The sequence below is a fragment of the Lissotriton helveticus genome, chromosome 12, assembly GCF_964261635.1.
Source record: "Lissotriton helveticus chromosome 12, aLisHel1.1, whole genome shotgun sequence".
In the NCBI taxonomy this organism is placed as follows: Eukaryota; Metazoa; Chordata; class Amphibia; order Caudata; family Salamandridae; genus Lissotriton; species Lissotriton helveticus.
This window is the reverse complement of record NC_136073.1, coordinates 860,398,717-860,422,695: the sequence shown is the minus strand read 5'-3', so window position 1 is coordinate 860,422,695 and position 23,979 is coordinate 860,398,717. Positions and strand designations below refer to the sequence as shown.

At 43.3% G+C, this 23,979-nt stretch overlaps 2 protein-coding genes across 3 annotated transcripts in view; both read right to left on the bottom strand.

Annotated features, from left to right (window-relative positions):
• Positions 1-3,392, bottom strand: part of LOC144799280 (ras-related protein Rab-8A) — a 73,190-nt gene extending 69,798 nt beyond the window's left edge. Inside the window, exon 1 of one of the 2 annotated variants that reach the window (XM_078670519.1) lies at positions 3,088-3,392. In XM_078670519.1, coding sequence (XP_078526645.1) covers positions 3,088-3,229 — 142 coding nt within the window. In that variant the 5' untranslated portion in view covers positions 3,230-3,392. The remainder of the gene's footprint in view (positions 1-3,087) is intronic. The other variant, XM_078670521.1, reaches the window with a different exon arrangement.
• Positions 3,393-9,324: 5,932 nt separating this feature from the next.
• The window catches only part of LOC144799624 (tropomyosin alpha-1 chain-like), a 50,168-nt gene continuing 35,513 nt past the window's right edge, over positions 9,325-23,979 (bottom strand). The window contains exons 3-9 of the mRNA XM_078671040.1: positions 21,990-22,123; positions 19,658-19,775; positions 18,012-18,082; positions 16,858-16,933; positions 14,240-14,302; positions 12,553-12,622; positions 9,325-9,604 (exon numbers count right to left, since the gene is read on the bottom strand). Coding sequence (XP_078527166.1) covers positions 9,522-9,604; positions 12,553-12,622; positions 14,240-14,302; positions 16,858-16,933; positions 18,012-18,082; positions 19,658-19,775; positions 21,990-22,123 — 615 coding nt within the window. The 3' untranslated portion in view covers positions 9,325-9,521. The remainder of the gene's footprint in view (positions 9,605-12,552; positions 12,623-14,239; positions 14,303-16,857; positions 16,934-18,011; positions 18,083-19,657; positions 19,776-21,989; positions 22,124-23,979) is intronic.

The following is a 23,979-nucleotide window of genomic DNA, read 5'->3' as shown; positions in this document are numbered from 1 at the left end:
CTCAGTCAACTGAAAGTCTTCCAGAGTTCGCTATGGAACCTACAAACACTTCTTATGTCTTTCCATCCCCAGGAAGGTCCCAAAAGCACCATTTGTTGAGAGAATGTTTTTAGTCTGAACTAATATTCATTTCCTACCTGAAAGTTTAATTTTAATTAATTGAGGGCCATAGCTAGTTAGTTGTAAAGTAGGTCAGATGTTGACAAAGTTCTGCTACATACCTGAACTGATGAACCTCGATGCTGTCTTGGGAAACTTGGGTGGTAAATCTGTATTGAGGCTCTAATGCCCTCCCCCTCCAGAACATCTCTGCATTCATTTAGTTGATATAGGATGTTACAGTTAACCAATAATGTACCCTTTTTGGTCTTTCCACACGTGGGGTAGCGAGAGAATGTCACATTTGGGCCTTTCTAATCCTTAGGTTTTAGACAAGATTGGAAGACTTCCAATACCGCCAAGATGATTGAATCCCCTTTAGGGCAGAGGTATAATATTTAACAATAATAATTAACATAACAAAGCATCACATATTTCCTTTTCACTGGGGCTCAAGATTCCCAAAGATATTTTAATCATTCAATTTACAACCTATTTATAGTTCCTAAATAATATCAAATTCTATCCCCCCCCCTCCCACGACAAATATTAGGAACCAGAGAATGATCTACATCTGTGGGCTTTATTCCAAGATGTCATGCTCCATCCCTTACAACACTTGAACCTAGAGTAACTGTCACCCAGGTCTTCCTTCACCACAACCTCAGAGACTTAGGAAGAACATTATGGAACACCAAATAGGAAGCTCCTAGTGCTTCTTCGCAGGCCCCAATTCCGCTCCATTAAAGGACTACAACGGGGCCCTTAGTAACAGCACTATAGAGCACATGCTCCACGTCCTCATGTAGTTAACCCCTTCGGGGCTGATGACGAGCTCAGCTCGTCATGGGCGTAACCTGCCCTACGCTGATGACGAGCTGAGCTCGTCACGTAACGCGGGTTTTTAAAAATCGCAGCGCACAGCGGGAAAACCGCTAGCGCGCATGCGGTTAAGCGAAGTGACCCAGACCTGGGTGAAATCTAAATTATGCTGCTATAATTTGCGTAATATTACAGTATACGAATTCCAGAAATTATACCGTTATGCTCCATTACATAATTACACGCCTTTTGCAGTCAAATCTTACTGCAAAATGCAGCATTTGCTGTAAAAAACAAATTCCGTACATAACAAAACACGAGCAGCTGTAGTTCATGGTGCTTTTGTTTGAATGCATTCTTATGCAAAAATAACTCAAAATGCATTTCACGTGAAAATATAGTGCGGAATGACAAATCAGCATTTTGCATAACTATGAGTAGGGCTCCTGGTTTTATGGTATTTATTTTCTTAACATTTCCATCCCTATCCAGCCATATTTCTTTTTTGTCAATCTTGTCAGTATTTACCCATATTTATTTCAGGTTCACTGAATAGACAAAGTTTTGATATGGTATATTTCCACATTTATTTACCAAATAAATATGTGCTCATACTTTGGCATCTGTCGTGTCTTAGCAAATTAAGCAGCGAAATATAACATAACAATACACCCACAGGTAAATATTGGCATTATACTACAAAGGATTTTGACATATGTAAAAAATTAATGAAACCTCATCCTTTTTTTTAACTCTCAATGCCATCTATCTGTTCAGCTATTGGCCTGAAATTAATAAAAGACAGTATGGAAAGACACTCAAAAGAAGCCTATTTTTGTATTTTTCCATTTTTTTTTTTTTTTTTTAACAATGCAGACAGGAATCACATTGTTTTCTGTCTGTATTTATATGTAAAAATTAAAACTGGGAACCCCAATTACGAGTAGTTCTGCTGAAATGTCTCATATTTATGCACAGGCAAATTATATGAATTTCGCAAATACTTAGTGAGTTCCCAGAGGTTAGACTACTTGTTACGGTGGCCACCTGAATCCTTGACACCACAGCCAGTGTTTCCTGCGCAGGGCTTTTCATCTCCAAACCATAGCCGACAGATGTGTTAGTCTAACTAGTTCAAAGGAACCACATCAATACTACAGCACTTAAAATCCATTAGTTTGCCATGCTAAAGCCCAAGACTGAAAACAGGATCTATGATGACACGGAGTGATGTGGACACTAACTGCCAAACAGGTTTATCAGAATAACACCTTTCCAGTCCTTGGCTTTTCTACTATAAAATAAATATTATCATCAGGTGTATCATTCAAACCTGTTTAATGGAGGTAGTAACTCATCACTACAATTCCCTTTAGTCTGTGAAACGAATAGCCAGACGTAGAACCTGGTGACATTCAGCTAAGTGGTGACTCTACCTGCTTAAGTCCAGACTATGGGAACCCTAGCATTCTACATCACTGGACTCTCTCCCCTCACTGAGGAGGGAAGGTGGTTGGGCCACCCTTTGTCAGGGGCGTAACAAAGGCCCCCAAGATCCAGGGGGTCCCCTCCGCACCACACTTTGGCTGGAGGGCTCCAGATTGACATACCCTGCAGGGGGGCCTCCTCAAGTTTTGTTACGCCTCTGCCCTTTGTAATATGATCCTTGCCACTCAGTGCCAGCCCTGCCAAGTTTCCCACAGCCATTCATATGCTACTCCAGACCACATTTTTTCTTTGAATTCTGAGACTTGTAGTCTTTGTTCATTCCATTATAAAGCACCCTGCACCCATAGACCTGGGAAACTTGGCAGCAATGCCAGTCCTGGAGGTTACTACATAGCTGCCAAGTTCCCATTGTCCATGCATGCTTTTCTGCTTCAGGCCAGGTTATTTCCTTTGCATTCTGGTACTTGTAGTCTTTTGTAATGTAGCAAACAAGACTATAAGTCCCAGAATTCATAGATAAATGAGGGCTGGAGCCTCCACTGCGCAGCAGAGGGACCCTGACAGTTGGTACCCCAGAGGTACGATGCCCCTGGTGCTGGGGGGCTACACACTCCCACCCCCGGGGAAGCGGCCTGCCGACTCCCGGTGAAGTGCACTCTCCCCGGTCCCCCCCACCCCGGGGGTGTTTCACCTGAACCCCAGGCTCCTCCCACTCACCTATCGTGGAGATGAAGGTGGAGTTGAAGGCATCCTCGGAGAACCTGAAGAGGACGCAGGTCTTGCCCACCCCGGAGTCGCCGATGAGCAGCAGTTTGAACAGATAGTCGTACGTCTTCGCCATATTAAAACACGGACACATACAGGAAATGCCAGCCGCGGCGCCCTACTGGCCGAGCCGCGCGTCCATCAGGCGGGCCGGCGGCTCCCGATTGGACGCGGGCGCGACGCTGCGTCACCTTTGGTGTCCGCCCTCCAACGGAGGGAGCGGGCCGACGTCGCTCAGGGCTAAAGTTTACTGGAGTGGCCCGAAGCAGGAAGTGCGGGCCGGGCCGGGAGCCGGAGGGCCGCTGCTATTGGTGGAGCCGAGCGGGGACCGGCCACGAGAACATAGTTTCAAAGTAAAAAAAAATTAAAATTAATAAGACAAAAAAAAAAACACACACAAAATAAAAATGTTTTATTAAACCTATTTTCTAACTATTATACCATGCGTTTCATGGGCTCAACAAAGATTGTAAAAAAAAAAAAACTTTACTTTAAACATCTGTTATCAGAATAGTGCTCTTATCAAAGATGTCCACGTTTATCGATATACAGATGGTGGATTCTGGAACAGAAATAGTTAAATATAATGTTTTCCTATTAACGTGTATAGAATGAAATAAAGGATATTTTTATGAGGTGGAAAAATTAACATATATGAAAAAAGTTAGTAGTCTAACAAATGGGGATTGGCAGGGGTGTCATACAAATAATAAATGGTACACTTAGAATGAAATGAAATGAAATGCGATTTATAAACGCGCAAACTTAGCCCGGAGGCGTCAAGGCGCCTAACCAAAGAAAATCAAAAAAGGCAAATCCAGTGTAATCCAGTGTATCCATGTGTATTTACTTTATGGGGAGGTGTACACACACAGGCAAACAACTAAGTGGGATATTTGGGAACTATTTCTTGAAGTTTATTTTCATCTCAATACAGTGACGAAAGTTTTAATCCTGAGAAAGCTAAATTATCGTCGTTTTGCCGGAAAAACCCTGGAGCCGCCTGCCTAAATCGGACGTGTAGCATGTTTGCGTCTTAAAAATATAGCTACTTGTTGGTAATCACAGAGAATCACCTGCACAAAATGTTGTCCCCTCAGAGAATCACCTGCACAAAATGTTGTCCCCTCATTTGTTTCCCTACGAGATATTGTGAAATTAAATCTAAATTTAGATGTCATTGCAAACCCTGAAAGTATTTAAAAAAAACTTCTAACTTCAGGAATATCTGAATGAAGTGGACCACACCATAGGAGTCAGGTGATCAAGAAATATAACCAGAAAAACTACAACTGGTCCAGTGATCACAGACCCGTTAACCCACAGATATGAATCTTATTAAGTGCCATCAATAGGCAATCAATGCACACGCGTAAAGCAACATGTCTCTCAACTCTCTGAGTCTCCAAGGCGTTTGAAGGCAGATGTTTGGGGCTAGTGATGCCCTTGCAGTGAACTGAGGTGATACGTTTCTTGTAGCCCTGGTGCTTCTCAAACAGATTTGCACTATAGAAGTTCCCCACATACATTCATGTATAAATGGCAGTGCACATTTTGAAGTTCATGGTAGGCATAGGGCATGTTGAGGTTGAGAGAAATTGATTCCAAGCTGGATGACAATCTCAAATTGAGGGTGAGGTTAGAAGTATTAGTTAAAAACAAGCATTTGCAATGCAATAGGCCTCACATTTACAAGAGTTTAAGCTATTGGCATTGTAAATGACAATGCCTTTTATTTATCTGTTTTGCTAATTAACACATAAATAAAAGGCATTGTCATTTATAATGCCAACAGCTCAAACTCTTGTAAATGCAATACCTTTACCCGTTATTGTCTCGGATGCTCAGAAAGTGAAAGCACGCATGGCGTGCTGAATGTTGCAGGAAAGTATGTTGTGCCTGCAGTAGGAGAAACTCATTAAAGAAAATAGTGCTTACAGGCTAAAAAAGAGGAACCATGTAACAACCAAAGTAAAGGGGCCAGTCCTCATGGCAGGTTACAAATGAAGACAAGGCGGTGCTAAGGAGGGACTAACAAGCCTATTACCGAATCAGAAGCCAATATTTATGAAGGGTAATGACACAAGCCAATGACAAATATGGGCGGAGAGTGGGCGGGCCTGTATGCCATACTCCAATACAGCATGCTGCAGAGCTGCGCATGCGCTGCCTAGGCTCGACCTAATAAGGAAATATTCGAACGTCAATGCATGCACAGAGGTAATTCTTTTTTTAACCAAAATTCTCAGTTTGTTTAGGGTTCCACCACAAGTGTGCCATATTGATCAGCAAGCATCACATACAGTGCTGTTTCCAGGGGAAGAAGAAGACAGCAGACACTTTGCTTACAGAATTAAAATAGGTATATTGACCCTAATGGCTGAATTCACTCAGCTAATTGTTTGTGTGAGACCAACCTGCAAGTTTGAATAGTCATTTTATGAGCGTAAAGCCACATTTGTGATTATAAAAAAAAGGGTTTTACACTCATAAAAAATGACTCACACACATATGTTGTGTAGGCAACTCTTTTCCCGGGATGGGGAGTGGATGGTCAAGAGTACAATAGGGCATGTGAGTCTGGAACTCAGATTTGTAGGATTGTGATTGTGCTAGCCAGGAACGCAAAAGTGTAGGCTTGTGACTGGTGCTTATGAGACTGGAATGCAGAACTGTTGGCTTTGAGATTAGTGAGGTTGGCAGTCATTAAGTGTGCCATGTAACGATTGAGCAATTAGCATGTGGCATTTACTCCCTATCACTGATGCGTACAATTACAGTACTCCATATCTCCACAGTGGCCATTTTGGAGTCAGGCACCATTGTATTTGGTTAATGTGAAAGCTGTACTGATTTTGAGACGGTCACAGTATGTTTTTTTCTTTTCCAAACGTGCTTCAAATTTGCACATTCTACTATGACTGTGTGTTGTCGCCACAGGTTGTTTTGTTGGAAAGACAAATTAATCAATTTCATAGCTACAGAACTGAGGTTTGCATAGCTATTATAGCAGTACACTATAAGATGACATTGATTTGTGTTCCCGGTTTAGGTTTCACTGCGAGCTTTGTAGAATTATTGGGTTATTTTTTGTGCAGATTTTCTTTCCAGAGGATGATTAATGGCAGTGTAGAGGGCACTTTAATCTTTTCATTTTGTACTCGCGTAGCCTTTTGTTTGTACATCTCTTCGTTCCACATGCACAAAACAAAATGCAAAATTGTTGGCTTTGGCAATGCACCACGATTCTTAAGAGAGGGTTTAAGCTGCGTGCAGGTTGTGAGGCATCTGATTATTACAATATTTTTTAGGGGATATTTGCTCTCATTCATCCAAATTTGAATCTCATGGAAGTCAAAGGGGCTGAGTCACAAAGGCATTAATGATTATGTGAATATGAGTATATAAGTACTCTTAAATGCCTTTGTGAATTGGCCCTAAAACATCTGCAATGGGAACATTCAGGGAATATTCATAAGGGCCTGTATACCCTATCGGGTGATTAGCCGTGCTTTATAAACCCTGATTGATTCATAAACAGGTGGTACACATAGTAAGGGATGTGATAATTTTTCACTTTTGCTAATGGGGAGTTGGACAATTGGGGGGGGGGGGTAATTCACAATGGTATTAATGAGTATGTAAATTACTCCTGTAGTACTGCTTCCCATACTCATATATGCTTTTGTTAATCAGCCCCAGAGTTTGAATTTTGCAGTTGTGGCCCATGAGAGACCCCTAACCAATAACTATAATCTGTACAACCGTGGTACGTGATAACAATGGCCTTGGTCCTACAAGACGACACCATTTCATTATTGATACCAGGACCATGCCCTGGCCATTCATTTACTAACAGAGCGTACTTTGGGATTTGTGGTTCTAGCTCATCTCAATCGACCCAGCCGTTTAAGCTTCTGGATGTCACTGGTTTGTAGAAGGGAAACTGCACTGGAATGTGGTCCACAAAATGACATGAAGTTGTCTGGTAACATTAGAGATATGACAAGCAGCTTCATACTAGAAGGACTGTGGGTTTATCGCCAGTCACAGCAAACTACGCATCAAAATCCAAGTCATCATTTTTGGATAACTTCTGCATTCTATCATTGGAAGACATTTTCATAGGTAGCTTATTTGATGTATATTACAATATTGACACAAAACGGAGTAAGTGCATCTATCACTCACTAATTAAGTTTGCATACACCCACACATCGCTTATGGAATGGCAGACGTGCAGTATAAATCAATACATAAAAACAAGTTATAACAAAACAAGTTATTGTTATTGATATTAATTTATGGGATTGAAAGGGCTGAGAAAAGGGGCTCTCCATGAGTAACTAGAAAAAACACAGCAGACTCGTCCCCGCCACAACGTCAAATGTCTGATTTTGTAATATTCGGGGCTAACAATTTATTTTGCCTTTGGTTTGGTACATGGCTTGTTTTTTATCAAAGCCCAGGAGGGACATACTGCCTGGTATCTGCATTCCCTGTATCTGTTAGCTAACATGACTGGGAGAGTCCAGAGGCCTCTGTATGGTGACGCCACACGACTGGCAAGAACAGACCGTTTGGGACATGGGTTCCGTATACATGTATGGCAGCATGACTGGGAGGGACAGACTATTTGTGCTCTAAATCATTCGTATATCTGTATAACTACAAGAACGGGAGGGTCAGAGGGTCCCTGACCTGGATTTCCTCTATTTAATGGCAACATGACTTTCAAAATACTGTTAAATAAAGTGTGTGTAAGCAAGTATAGATTTACTATTCTTAACCTTACATCTATGTATCTTGTTGATTTATATCTAAAAAGCTAAAAATAATAGGTACTCATTCTCACGATAGACTAATGTTCTGGCTACAATATTTTTTTATCATGACATTAAAAACATGGTATTCTGGTAGTATACAGACTGGGAGGGACAGACTGTCTGGGGCCTGGATACCCGGTACCCGTACATCAGCATGAGTGAGAGACACATGCTGTCTTGCACTTAGAACCATTGTATTATTAGCAAAGCAATGGGCCTCGAAGGAAAAGCTAACCGGGGTATGTATGTGATGTATATGTTTGTCTAGATAAGGCATGCAGGTTTGCCCCTGGTCTCTAGTGATATTCGAGACAGAGATAGACAGGGAAGCCTGCGCAGGATCCCACATGTGCTTTAGTAGGCAGTGGTGGCTGCTATGGGGCCATGGTGGCTTATAGCAGCGTTGTGATTGATCTGAGCGCTGTGGTTTGGAGCTCAGAGATGGAGTTGAAGACCGGGCATGTTCTTCACCCAGGCTGTCATGCTGCCTGGGTGGAGAAAATGCACAGCGGGCATGACGATTTGGCCAGCCCCAGATAGCCGGCCAAATCGTCATGCACACTTATGTGCACATAACCCCCCCACCCTTGCTGGTTGACAACCCAGCCTCACCCCTTAAAAAAACTGGACCAATACCATAAAAATAAAATGATAATAATGTTATGCTATTATCATTTTATTTTTTGCGTGGGACGATACTCCTCCGCCTTAGCGGAAGAGCACGCGCTGTTGGTAGGTAAGGTGGGAATGAGTCCTCTATGGTGTTGGAGTGGCTCTTTGAATACTCTCATCGTCCAAACCCAAAATTGCCCCTTACCTCAACGCCATAATCAGTACCTTACACACATCGATTACTACAAGCAAAGAACACACCTCTCCTACCCTATAAATGTACTTTTAGGGGAGCAAGGCATACCAAACAAGCAACAGCATACACCATTGTCTCCAGTCTCACCTACAAAGGGTCATACTCAGACACCACAAGCTCGAGCGAACCCACTCACTATGAAGCGCATAACCCAGAACCAAAGCTGTATCGTCGACAAACGGATGACAAAATCAAGTCATACGCAACACTAATATACACCCTGGAAACATACATGCAAAAATAGCATAAACGTAAAAAACACTCACACATACAACTTCACATCATAAGACACAAACCTGCATTGTGATGCATATATAGAAAACCCACACCTGGGCCGCAAAATGGATAACTGCTCGCATCTACCACATGCAACCAAGAGCAATACGCAAAGTCTTTAGACACACCCACTCATCCTAAAACCTCAAAAACATCATCTTTGAATTGTCTTTGATCCTCCGTTAATTTACAAGGATAAGAAATGACGCAATAGGTAAGTGGGTTTCTTTGATTTTATTAAAACAGTAAAATTTTTATAGACACAAAGAAAGCAGTATTGAGCAGGAGTTTTAGGAGAGAATTGTAGTTCTATGACAAGTTTAGAGGCAGCAGACAAACAGAAAGTAGAATACTGAACAGTGAAAAAGTTACACTTAGTAGAAGAACTATATTAGGGCACAGAGGGGACAAAACCTTTATAAGGAAGTCATATCATTAAGTGCATGGTCGAGCTCCTCGCTGATAGCCTTGTACTTCAATTTCTGAGCGTACAACTCATCTACAGGTCAAAGAGCAAAAAATCAGGTGCAATAAGGAGTAAGGTGCAAAGACAATATGACATTTAGTCAAAATGATGGTTAAGACAAAATCCGAGAGATACAGTTAGAGGTCAAGAGCAGAAATGCATCCATGGATAGAAGGTGAGCAGAGGGAATGATGCAGATCAGCGTGAAGTCCACAGGAAATTATGCAGATCAACACACAGTTCACAGGGCATTGAAGGACACAGGAAATGATGTAGAACCGAAAATCATCCACAGGAAATAGAAGAGTGTAGATCAGCACATAGTTCACAGGAAGTATAAGACCACAGGAAATGATGCAGATCAGCACATAGTGCACAGGAAGTAGAAGAGCGTAGAGAATGATGAAGAACAGCCCATAGTCCACAGGAAGCAGAAGTACACAGGAAATGATGTAGAACAGCCCAGTATCCACCGGAAGCAGAAAGATATGGACAACAATGGGTTGAGAGATGGAATGAACAAAAGTGAAAAAGAACAAAATGGTGGTTACGAACAGGTAGAGCCACAATGAAATCAACTGAGATTTAACTCAAACCTTTGGGACAAAGTAATGTAATGACTTACACGCCTATGGGCACATTTTCTGTTATAGAATAGGATGCCACATTGCAAATGATTTTTACATTTAATGCACGGCTGTGGTTTGTTTTTTAACTTTGCCTTGAATGAATCCTTAAAATTGTCAACGCTGGGGTCTCTTTGCACCGCAACTTTAATAATGGGTGGGCTTCTTCTTGCTCCAACAGGAAAGTACTTTGGATGGAGGTTTTGAATGTGGGGAAACACAACGGTATTTGAAGCAAAAAGGACATTGACATGTCAGTAAATCTGCCTCTACTCTCACTTCTCTCACAGATGATACAGTACACATATATTTGCTGTGATTTTAATACCACATCTGTACCATGTGTAATTTTAAATGGAATCCAATACAATGGTACGTGCATGTTTTCCCCGCAGTCCTCCTTTTGTTACCTATTATTGTTGGTTTCTTTTAGATTCTTATAAGGTTGTTTAGGAAGTCACCAATTAAACACTGTAAAGGTATATTCAAGAATTCTTATAGGAAACTCTAGTAGGGTTCGCGTAAGAGTTCCTACAACACATTCAGATAGTAATAAAATAGCAAGACGTGATATCAACAATGGTGGTGTGCAAGGCAGCCTATCATTTACAATAGTGTTATATCAGATTTATTACACATATATCTTATAAAATGTGTGTTTTCAGGAAACCAATTGGATGCATACCCTGCCATGACCTCTTTCTTTTTACAGTATACCTTTTAGTTTCTGCTAAAAAACCTCTGTTGTGTCACAATATTCTCACTAAGAACAATCTTGTCCTTCCTGCAGTGCTTTCTGAGACTAATATTCTAGTAGTGCCGGACAGGATGAGTATTTATTTGACAATCGATCAAAGTCTGCAACAGCAAATATTCCGACGGAAATAGCTTTAACGGGTCCGGTGACCATCTATTATTTCACAGGTAGGAATGGCTCTCCCAGCATGGAAGCACCTGCTTCGTTCAGATCAGGTGCCTGCCTCAGGGGCCGGCAAAGCCATGGAGGAAAGTGCTCTGGTACCTCCTGAAGAAGGTGCTTTGTTTTAGAAGCATGCAAGTAAAGGGCATTTGTCATCTTGTCCAAAAATAGGCAGCACAGACAATATGGTAACTCTATAGAAATAGAGTGTGTCCATTGAGTGTTGGAACATTGGCATAATATCCAGTGACATAGTTTGTCCTGCTGTAACAGTATTTCCAGCATATCAAATATCACAATTTTGTGACACTATTTAAAGGAAAGTACAGATTTACTATTTTTAACTTCCACCTAAACAAACCTTGAATATTTACTTATCCTCAAGATATATAGATTTATGTATACTTCATTTCACAATACTGTGATGATAACTATGTATAGGTAAGTACAGATTTACTACTTTTAACTCCCACACCAATGAACCTCGAATAGTTATATATCCTCAAGATATAAAGATTTATATATACTTCATTTCGTAATACTGTGACGATAACTATGTATAGGTAAGTACAGATTTACTATTTGTAACTCCCACCTCAACGAACCTTGAATATTTATATATCCTCAAGATATAAAGATTTATGTATACTTCATTTCACAATACTGTGATGATAACTATGTATAGGTAAGTACAGATTTACTACTTTTAACTCCCACACCAATGAACCTCGAATAGTTATATATCCTCAAGATATAAAGATTTATGTATATTTCATTTCGTAATACTGTGACGATAACTATGTATAGGTAAGTACAGATTTACTATTAGTAACTCCCACCTCAACGAACCTTGAATATTTATATACCCTCAGGATATATAGATTTATGTATACTTCATTGTATAATACAGTGACGATAACTATGTATAGGCAAGTACAGATTTACTATTTTTAACTCCCATCCCAACGAACCTTGAATATTTGCATATCCTCAAGATATATAGATTTATGTATACTTCATCTCACAATACTGACGCGGTCACTATGTGTACGCAAGTACATATTAACTACTTTTAACTCAGACATCAAAGATTCTTGAATATTTATATATTGTCAAGATATATAGGTTTATGTATTCTTCATTTTACAATATTGTGGTAGTTGATATCTTGGAAAAACATTTTGGCAGGATGAAATTTAAAACTCATTCTTATGGTAGAACATAGAGTCGTGCAAACTGAGTGCCCTCAACATGAAGCATCAAAGTGAGAACTTCGGGAAATCGTAAAGGGTATGGTGTTTTTTCCTACCTTACAACTGCTGGCCTATTTATCCCTACATACTGGGGACAGATTCTGCTAATCATGATTTTTCATCACCTCCTAGCACCCCATGCAAAATAGATCCTCAATAGTCTTAGCTCTTTCTCTACAGTACCTTCCAGGTCATCGATTGTCTTTTCAAGTTTAGCGACTGTCCTTTCAGCAAATTCCGCACGGGTCTCAGCCTGTCAAAAAAGGATAATTTAATAAGAGGAAAAAATAAATATAACATGGAGTCTCATGAACTAACTGCTCATTGCAGTCATAAACCCCTGGTTTTAGCAGTATGGGCGAGGGATAGGTACCATTGAGCAGTTCTGATTAGTATAGAATATTTACATTTATTTTTTACAGGTTCTTTAACTATTATCTGAGACTGATCATCCCCAAGGAGAAGCTCACAAATGCCACTGCCACAGGGGTGATCGACTGAGCTGTGCGGTGGGGTAACAAGGGGAAGAAGAGTGCATGACGAAAGAGGGTAGATTGAGGGAACGATGGATTGATCGATGGATGGAAAGAATAAATGAATGGAGAGAAGAGTTACTGGGTGGAGAGAAGGATGAATAGGTGGGTGGGAAAGGTTAGATGGATGGAAAGAAGGATTGATTAATTGATTAGAAGAAGGCGAAAGCAGCAAAGAATGATGAATTGATGGATGGATAAAAGGACAGAAAAACGATCCAGAGAAGGATGAAAGAAAGATGGAAAGGGGCAGAAACAAGAAATGAGATAAGCAAGGAAAAACAGACAAAAGGAAGGACAGATAGAGCTAATTTCTATTGTGTGGACGAGAGTAATTCCCAGAATGGCTTCTGGCTCATACGCTCGCTCGGTGCCATCTGAGGTGTCTTTCAAAGTGGGAGTATTTTATTTACCTGGCCACTCACTTGTAATTGCAGCACCTTCTTAGCACAATAGTGAAAAGAGAAGTTGATTTCATTTGATAACACTGTATTGATTACTTATGTACCAGCAGCATTAAGGATCTCTACAACTCAACGTGCGAGACTTATTCCTAATAAAGTAGCGTGAACGTTATGTACCACTGACACTGTCCTTTCCTCTCAAGGGTAATGAAGACAGCAACAGGAAGAGGAAGTAAAGAAGGCGCTAGACCCACATCTACTTCCTGTAGATTCCACTACCTTCCCTTTCTAATGCTAATTTCCAGCAAATAGGAGACAAGGGGTTGGCCCTGTTGTGCCAAAGAGGACAAAGGGTACGACATATAACTTTCTCTAACTCTTAAATTTTGTGAATCGAAATCCCTGGTATGCATTTCCTACATTTGGCGAATAATGAGGGCCCTTCTTGCAGGTACAAGCGCTGTCACTGACCTTCCAGCGAGAACACCCAATCAATAGTGATATGAGATGTTTATCACACTCGGTCAATATGTTTACACTTTACACTTTAATGCCATTCATGGAGCAGGGACAGTCGGCAACTAAGGCATCATAATTTGAAATCAGGCTGCAGACACAGCACTACAGAGGCCGCCCTTTCTTCAATTCTCCCACCTAAAGAAGGATACGCTTGGGGGGCATACCAAAGGCCCTTCAGATGGGTGATATCACTGCTCAGTGGGCACCGCTCTGCTAGGAAGGAAGCACAGTTCATGCGGCTCTTTGACTCTATGTGCTAGGAAGATGAAGTAGGACATTGCGGCACAGTGAACATGTGATCTGCCTTACTCCATAGCTTTTGCCATGAATGCAACCCCATGGGAAATTCAAAACACAGCTTAGAAGAGCAAAGTTTAGATTGTCTTTAAATTGACCCAAGCAACAATAGCTCACCTCCTTGAGTTTATCAGTAAGCAGCTTAATTTCTTCTTCGTACTTATCTTCTTTTTCTGAGTACTGCAAAAGGAATGCATTGATCAATGCCAATTCTAAAGAAAAATTAAAACTTGCAAATCATCATAACCGAAAAGATCATTTTAAAATACTTCAAACTAACAAGGAACATGACACACCTTCAGAATGGACATCTCTTGTATCTCATTTAGTATCTACTAAAGTACAGTTCTGTGACTTGTAGTTTTGGGTTCATAATGGGTTAAACAAGACAACAAAACCCACCAGGCAATGAAAACAAAAATGGACCAGATGAGCGACCAATGCATGGGATTGGGTAACTTGTGAGACCTGGTCTTATCGCACGCTAGACACACAGCATAACCAAATACCTTAGAAAACTGAGTAAAGCGCAGCCATATCTTACATCTATCTGTTTATTTTGGAAGCCCTCCATTGGTTCAAGGTCCGTACACTTTTTAACAAAGCTTTGCACAGTGCCAGCCCTGTATCCGGGCACACCCGGACATTAACCTCTTGTTGTAGGAGAATAATTTTATCCAAGAAACAATTTACTCCCAGCAACATGTAAGGGTGTGGTGTGGAGTGATCAGCGTGGGCAGAGCCAGCTCAAGAGGTGAGCTGTTATCCAAAGCCATCACTCACTTTTAGCACACCAAAGAATATCTTGTTAAAACAAGCACTGGCAAAGCCAATAGGTCTGGAGCTGGAAGAATGCCCTTTGGCTTTGTCAATGCCTATTTTATTTTGCCTTTGTTTTTGTAAAATGTTACTTTTGTGGGAGCTGACAGGCCCTTGCCAATATAAAATAAAAGATGGGCTGAAAGCTTAACCAGTTTGGTCTACAAAAACACACATTGCCAAGGAGTCCCCGTTACTGAAGGAGACTACTTTGAGTGTGGACTGACCTATTATATCAAGAAAATGTGAATGTTTCGGCAAGAGACCAGTGGATGAAGAGGGCTGAATAAAAGTCCCTATATGTACGTGTATTATATGTATAATTGTAGAACATTCAAAAGGTCTTCAGTAATGCAAAATAATTCCAGTTTGGGAACACAGAGCCGGACCAGTGTCCACTCCCCCCGAAGATGCTGACATCATTTTCAAAGGGAACATCTTTCAGGGGAAATCAGATACCACCATTTTGAGGTGTCGTTACCTGATCAATGATTTGTGGTTTCAAGGCATTGATAAATTCCACTGCGGCTTCCAAATAGGAGGGATGCCCTTTTCACACCTCCTCCTAGTTGCAATTTATAATTGGTCGCAAAATCCACTTTGCAAGTAGAAAATACTTTTTTGACTCATAAAAAGAGTTCCGTATATTTTGAAACATTCCTTTGCTGAAAGACTAAGAGAGTCTAAACATACAAGAGGCCCGGTGCAGGTGTTGCTCCCTGTAGGGGGAAGTGCTAAGGGATATTGCTGTAATGCCAGCTTCATTCATGTTACCACCACCCTGCTTAAGTTTCACGGAGCAAAAAAGCACTTGGCCCATAAATGGTGTAACATGCGTGTTGTGAAAACTGCGCTAGCAAGAAGTACTGACCCATCTGCAATGAGGTCATTAGAAAGCAAGCTCTGAGGCCAAATGTTCTAGTGCAGGGGTCTCCAAGCTTTTCGGTAATAAGAGCTACTTATGTTCAAAGTCAATCATCCCAAGCTACTTATATTGTTACTGGTGTAATAGTGAAGGCATCAGGGCTGGACTCATGCAGCTCACACACAGGATTGATTCACTTTAGAATTTTAAGCCTTCTTTAAGCCTGCTTGGGGGGGAGGGGGTCAATGGGTTAAATGATAACCAACTATGTACCCCAATAACTCCTGGAATGCAGACTCCGTATCCCCCCCCCCTCATTACTACTTCAGCTAGGTTACCGGGTGACTCCTTGTCAAACGAACACTCATTTCCAGTCTAGGCTTTTTTTTTACCACAACAATGCATTCTGCAGATTTAAGTTTTAGTTTACTTCATTGATCCCGTGGGCTATCACACCAGAAAATAATGAGGTCTAAAAGGAAGCTCTGCCTGACAGAAGTGGACTGGTCCAGAGGAAAATGAGAAGGTTTCCATAAGGACAGTTCTTCTGATTGGTCGGTAGAGCTGGGGCGGTGTCAGTCATGTGCCAACTGGAGCCTGAGATTCAAGTGTCCCTGCCTTAGCTCTGTGTGCAACCAGGAGCACCATCTTGTTGAGAAATGTCCCCTTAGCCTTATGGCCAGTCTGCTACTAATTGCTTTGCCTGACCACCAGACCTTCCAACAAACCAGATAAAGTTCAGAGTCCTGGAATTCAGTTATTTAGAATGTATGAGAAAGAGAAAATGCCACCATCATTCCACTCACAGTCTCTGTATTTAGAGATCTCAGTTATCCCGTATTAGGTGGCAGTAATTCATTCATCCAGCCTACACCTTTGCTTTGCATTCTGGTACTTGAAGTTTAGCTCTTTATATTATAACTACTCTTCTGCATTTGCCATGATGTAGCAAGGAACAAAGAGAAAAACCAGCAAAGACCACTCTAGGTCTACTTGGGGTATCTGCGAATAAAGGAGAAAACAGAGAGCCAGTGGCTCGTCAACAGCCAACCTTCTCCGATTGCGCCTCCAGAGATTTCAAATTATTGGTGACGTTTTTCAGCTCCTCTTCTAGGTCGCTGCATTTGCTGTAGAGAAAAAAATGTATTATGCATGGGCTTGTAAATAATATATGGTATATGCACTTTATAAAACAGGAGTGTAGCATTGCATTACCTCGTTGTTCGCCTTACTTGTCACAGTCCTGACAGCTTGAGCTGGTTCTCTCCATGGGTACATCTTTCAACTAGACTAGGAAACTGACTTAAAACCATTCCAATATGGCTGAACCTCTGGAACCCCTCCCTATGCCTAAAGAAGCTCCAATTGTTTTCTCTTTCCACTTGTTTGCCTATTGCAGGATGAAGAGGCCTGTAGGCAAAGAAGGGGAGGTCCCTGCAAGCTAGGGCCTGTGAAAGGTCATACTGCCTTATGCACTTGTTGACCTACTGACTGTGCCAAGTCTTTCTTCTGATGCTGTGCACAGCATCAGCAAAAGCAAAATTATTTTTTGGCAAGGCTGTACAGCACCTACAAAAAACAGAGAAAAAAGGCAAGATGGCACAGCTGCTATTGACGGTCTCGTCATTCTGTAGACGCAAGCATGAGTGATGACATATGCACATCACCATGCTTGCCCTCCCGTGGAATGACGAAGCTGCCATTTTCTTTTTTTTATTGACAGATCCAAAATGGCGGATGCCACACAGATTAGTACATTGAACAATTACATTTTATTTGAGTGAAAGCTCTTTTTGGATTGCAGAGAGGGCCAACACCACATTGCAGCTGCAGGGACCGCCACAAAAATGTCTGCGAGGAGTGGGGGAGCAACAGAGGAGCTCAGCTTAGTGGAGACAGAAGGGGAGTAATGTGTCCCCTGAATGTCACGACAAAGAGGAGAGTAAACGACTGATGTGGTTACATAATTGAAGCAATACTCCGCCTGGCATGTGGCATCCCCCTCTGAAGTTACCACATTTGAAAGGCAGCCGGAAGAGCCATGTTTGTGAGTCAGGAAGGCAAAAACTGGAACGCATTACCAACACAGTTACAGAAACCGTATGCAGCACATTTCCTGTAGCGTAAAAACTCCTTTCTCCCACACAACCAAGGAGAAAGCTGAATGTACCACATATCTTGCGATAAGTTATCCGCCACACTTACAGTTCTGACACCTCTGCGCGCTCCTCCGCTCGCTCGAGCTCGCCTTCCAGGATAACAAGTTTTCGGGCAACCTGTGGGTGGAAAAAAACAGTGATGTATTTGTATCAGCACAATATAATCTGAAGAAATGTGAACCCGGTAAAAAATGTTAGCTTACAAAGTTTGTGGGCCACATTTAGAATTGGTTGACAACTGACAATCCTCCAATATCTTTCAAAGTCTAAATTCCAGAGGAGACGTCAATGGTGGAATTTTCTATGGCCTGCTATTCCCTAAATTGTTGGAAATTTCACTGGTGGATTTCCCTGTAGATTTAACATGTCTTCTAGAGATCAGAGAATTTTCCATTTCCACCAACTCTACATCAAAATCTTACGCACAATGGTATTCCTTTCTACAAAGGCTGCTAAACTTGATGGCACATAGTTATCAGGCCACAAATACAGTGCACCACATAAATACTTAAGTAGATTTGAATTCAAATAGAGTGGTCTTTCAAAATCCTTCCTTGGAGCAGTTTAGAAAAATCTTAGTTAAACTTTACACCTCTTATAAAGTATTCTTTGCCTTATGTTATGAATGATAGCCGATGACCAACTGGCTGAGTCTGGGGCTACGGAGATCTATCTCAGTATCTTACGTCCTTGGGTGAACATCTCACGAGTTCAATGTGCTTACGCCAACCCTCAAGCTGTAAACTCAATGGATCCATTTCACCAGGGAGCGAGTCTTGTTGCCTGTTCCCATTCCTTGAGAACCAGTCTGGAGGCTACAGAGATGTCCTCTGGAGATGCATGCAGGCACCCGAGTGTCTGTCTCAGTGCTGAGACGTATAGTTAACTGTTCAACTCTACGGTAGAGAACTTTGTAAAGCAAATACCTAAGACAAGGGCTGTCCAACGTAGACCCAAGATGGTCAGAGCCATGCCAAATATTCAGTAGAAATTTCAAGGGGCTTTAATTAGCTGCACTCTAAGGATATTTATTCTGTGTGGATATATTGAAAATGACATGGATCTGGGCCTGAACTGGATGCCCCTGCGCTAGTGACCCTCAAAGTACACAAGTCTCCCCTCATTTCTTCCAGACGTCTTACACCACCCAGGCCTTGTTTCCATTTTACGAAGATGCCATGATCTCTAGATATGTTTGCGTACACCTAAGCCTTGCGTGAGCGACCACTTTTGGCCTCCTTGCCATAACTCTCAGACATAGTTCCCAGTGAGTTTCAGAACACCCCTGTGAAATATATCTAACTCATTGCTAGTGGAGTGGTGTGGCTCACTGGTTAGAGGCGGCAGACCCGGAAGCAGAGAACAGCCCGGGACCAGGGTTCAATTCCCGACGCGGCAGGATCGTGGACCAGGGTCAGCGGACTCGATAATTATCGCCTCTGTGCCTACTCTAACCAGGGATCACACTCGGCAACTCTGGGCATTAGCTTGCCTCATCTCCACAACGGCCCCCCACATACGCCGGGGATGCCTGGTTTCACCTTGGAGATGCCCAGTAGGGACTATCTCACAGGGAAAGCCAGGACGGGTTCCCCAGCGGTCTACAGCGCAGAGATACTCCTTCGGGAGTCGATTCTAGCGCTTTAGAAACCCACAATTAATTAATTAATTAATTCATTGTGTAAAACTTACCTCCTCATATTTCCGGTCCGCCTCCTCGGCTATGTGCTTGGCCTCCTTCAGCTGCATCTCCTGAATTTCCATCTTCTCTTCATCCTTCATGGCTCTGTTTTCAATCACCTTCATGCCTCTGAATACACAAAAATAGGACAATAGTGACCACGAACAAAGTCATCGATTTACACACTTTACTGATTGTTAACACACAGTCTCAGAGCCTCATGTAAAAGTCAGTCTGATCTTTGGGCAGTCCCCAGCAGAGGTTCAGAAGCCAACAGTGCCTGGTATGTGACCTTTGTCCAGTCATTCAGAGGGACAGCCTTCACTGGACCAAATGACACGCATTCCAGAAGTGACGTCACAAGCTTTTGACCCTAACTTCACTGAAAGGTGTCCCAGTGTAAAAATAAAGACATTACGAAAAATAATTTTTTAAAACTTTGACTTGAACATAATAATTTGTAAATAGTGATTTTATAATTTTACCTCTGCATGTTAACTTAAAATGGAGATTAGGATTCTATGTACATTTATATTATATGTTTCTAATATTAATTGACTCTAAATAGATTTTATTTTTTACAGATTTTCTATAGCGCGAACACGACCTGAAGGTATAGGAGCGCTTTACATGAGTATCAGTTACATTACACAAGGACTCACTCATTTTTATGTAGGCACTAGTAGATGAAGTGATCTGCCCAGAATCACAGGATGTTGAGCCGACACTGAGACTCGAACCTGGTTCCCCATTTCCAGTGTACACTTCTCATTTAAAGGCAGGGAATGTAAGCTGCGTGCACGGTGGCATGGTTACAGCATATAGTCTGTCTATAAAAATTGTATTGAAACCAAGATTCGTTTTCATCTTTAGAGAAGAGATGCTCATAAATGTGTCCTTTGGTGGCCCATAGTATCAGGCAAATATGACAGACTGCGACAAACAATGGGGCACTTTCGATTTCCATTTAAACCTTAGATTATGGAATAGTTTATCTGTATGTGCGTGCACGCTGGTATTTCTAACGCGTGAACCTAGCATGCCAGCAATGGAGTGCTGGGCGAGGCCCAGTGCATCCATGAGAAGGAGGGAACAGAGGTAGGAGGACGAGATATTGGAAGGCAGGGCCGGCTTTAGCGCTGGTGGTGCCCAGTGCGACTGTGGTTGTTGGCGCTCCCCGATGACCTCTTCTCCATGAACCCTCTCACTACTCCCTTTAACTGTGACTCTCACGTCTCCATAAACACTCTCGCACATGCATTTATTTTATTTTATAGAGCTACTCATACCAGTGGCGTAACAGAACTTGAGGGCCCCCCCCCTGCAAGGTACATGGAGGGGCCCGCCCTTTGGACCCGACCATGAGCTCTCACGCCAGGATACTGTGCTGAGGGGGCACCTGCATCTCTGGGCCCTCCACACTGCAGGGGCCTATGTTACGATACCAGTGTAGGGTGTCAGAGCACTTTACATCACAAGTTACACAGAGACAATCAATCATGTGTGTAAATCAGTGTATAGGAAATGCTACATAAGAAAGAGGACCACAGGGTGTAGGAGTCACATGTCATCCATACTGGTAGGCGGGATAGTTTAAGAGCGCTTGATATGGAGAAGCACAAAGTCAGAATATAAAATGTTCCACCATGGTTGGGCGTTGTCTTCACTAATAAGAATTGATTTCTACCCAAAGAAACATTTTTTTGCAACATTAGGATAATGAAAGACTGGGGAAACCAATAATGCTCTAAGCAATACCATGCAGCTCTTTGATGACAGCTAATAGCGCACTGTTCTATATTAGGATTGTAATTTATAAATTGCAAGTAACAAAAGGATCTCTCTGACAAAAGCAGCAACCCACTGAACTATTTACATTCTATGCACTTCTGTAATCTGCATGGTACACGTGCTTTACAGCAGGCACATTCACCCTCTGCGCTACTTTATGATGAATCAAAGCATCCTCGCTGCCCAGAAGGTCCATTAATCCCCAGAGTTATCTTGACATGCTTATTATTACTTCAAAATTGCTGGAGGCAAGGATCGCTGCAGCAGGACTTTTAAATCCACTATATATTTTTGACAACACAGCGCCCCCAGAAATCATTGCCTGGTGAGGTGGCACCGATCGCACTACCCTAGAGCCAGCCCTAGATGGGAAGGGGTGAGAAGTGGACCTGTGTCAGGAAGCATTCCATGAAAATGTGAGATTTCAGTTTCTCCCTGAGCTGCAGGAGGGCTGGTGCTCTTCTAGGATGTCATTGCCAATACTCAAACCCTAGCCTGGTCGCCACATCCCATTAAAAGCAGCAGGCCATGGGTTCGGTGTTCGTGTGGTACCTTTCGCTTTCGTCTGCCGCCTTCTCCGCTTCCTCCAGCTTCTGTAAGGCTGTGGCCAGCCGCTCCTGTGCCCGGTCCAGCTCCTCTTCCACCAGCTGGATCCGCCGGTTCAACGCCGCTACATCGCCTTCCGCCTGTCTATGTCAAATGGAGAGAGACGTCATCATCAGTAAAGATGCTCAGCATGTGTGTGTTATCAGTGTTGTCACTTGTGATGTCATGCATATTGTGTATTGGGAGAGTTCAAACTGCTTAGATACACTTAGCGGCACATTTTGGGGACCTTCTGGAATTTTAAGTTTTTGTATTGTAACTAATTAATTAATGTTCTGTTCATAAAAAATAAATTAGCTTGGCCCCATGAATTATGAAAATATTTGTACAAATTACATATGGCTATTCCCGGAATATTCACATTTTATTCCCATTTCACATGATTGTGGGCCAATTGACAAAGGCATGCAAGACTACATTAATGGGACGGGAGTACCAGTTTACATACTCCAAAATGCACCTGTGAACAGGCCCCTCAGTCTGCCATGGCCCTGTGGTCCTTACTCTGCCAGTCACAGGCCCGTGCTCTTCACTCTGTCTGTCACAGGCCCTGTGGTCCTTACTCTGCCTGTCACGGGCCCCGTGGTCCTTACTCTGCCTGTCACAGGCCCCGTGCTCTTCACTCTGTCTGTCACAGGCCCTGTGGTCCTTACTCTGCCTGTCACGGGCCTCTTGGTCCTTACTCTGCCTTTCAAGGGCCCCGCGGTCCTTACTCTGCCTTCCAAGGGCCCCGTGGTCTTACTCTGCCTGCCACGGGCCCCTTGGTCCTTACTCTGCCTTTCAAAGGGCCCCGTGGTCCTTACTCTGCCTGCCACAGGCTTCGTGGTCCTTACTCTGCCTGCCACGGGCCCTATGGTCCTTAGTCTGCCTGCCACAGGCCCCGTGGTCGTTACTCTGCCTGCCACGGGCCCCGTGGTCCTCACTCTGCCTGCCACGGGCCCCCTGGTCCTTACTCTGCCTGCCATGGGCCCCGTGGTCCTTACTCTGCCTGCCACTGGCCCTGTGGTCCTTACTCTGCCTGTCACGGGTCCCGTGGTCCTAACTCTGCCTGTCAAGAGCCCCGTGGGCCTTACTCTGCCTGTCACGGGCCCCGTGGTCCTTACTCTGCCTGTCACGAGCCCCGTGGTCTTACTCTGCCTGTCATGGGCCCTGTGATCCTTACTCCGCCTGTCACGGGCCCCGTGGTCCTTACTCTGCCTGCCACGGGCCCTGTGGTCCTTACTCCGCCTGTCACGGGCCCCGTGGTCCTTACTCTGCCTGCCACGGGCCCTGTGGTCCTTACTCTGCCTTTCACAGGCCCCGTGGTCCATACTCTGTCTGCCACGGGCCCGTGGTCCTTACTCTGCCTAACACGGGCCCCGTTTTCCTTACTCTTTCTGCCACGGGCCCCGTGGTCCTTACCCTGCCTTTCACGGGCCCCGTGGTCTTACTCTGCCTGTTACGGGCCCCGTGGTCGTACTCTGCCTGTCACAGGCCCCGTGGTCCTTACTCTGCCTGTCAAGGGCCCCGTGGTCCTTACTCTGCCTGTCACAGGCCCAGTGGTCCTTACTCTGCCTGCCACGGGCCCTGTGGTCCTTACGCTGCCTGCCAAGGGTCCCGTGGTCTTTACTCTGCCTGTCATGGGCCCTGTGATCCTTATTCTGCCTGTCACGGGCCCGTGGTCATTACTCTGTCTGTCACGGGCCACCTGGTCCTTACTATGCCTGTCACAGGCCCCAGGGTCCTTACTATGCCTGCCACGGGCCCGTGATCCTTACTCTGCCTGCCACGGGCCCATGGTCCTTACTCTGCCTGTCACAGGCCCCTTGCTCTTCAGTCTGTCTGTCACAGGCCCCAGGGCCCTTACTCTGCCTGCCACGGGCCCCGTGGTCCTTACTATGCCTTTTACGGGCCCCGTGGTCCTTACACTGTCTGTCACGGGCCCCGTGGTCCTTAC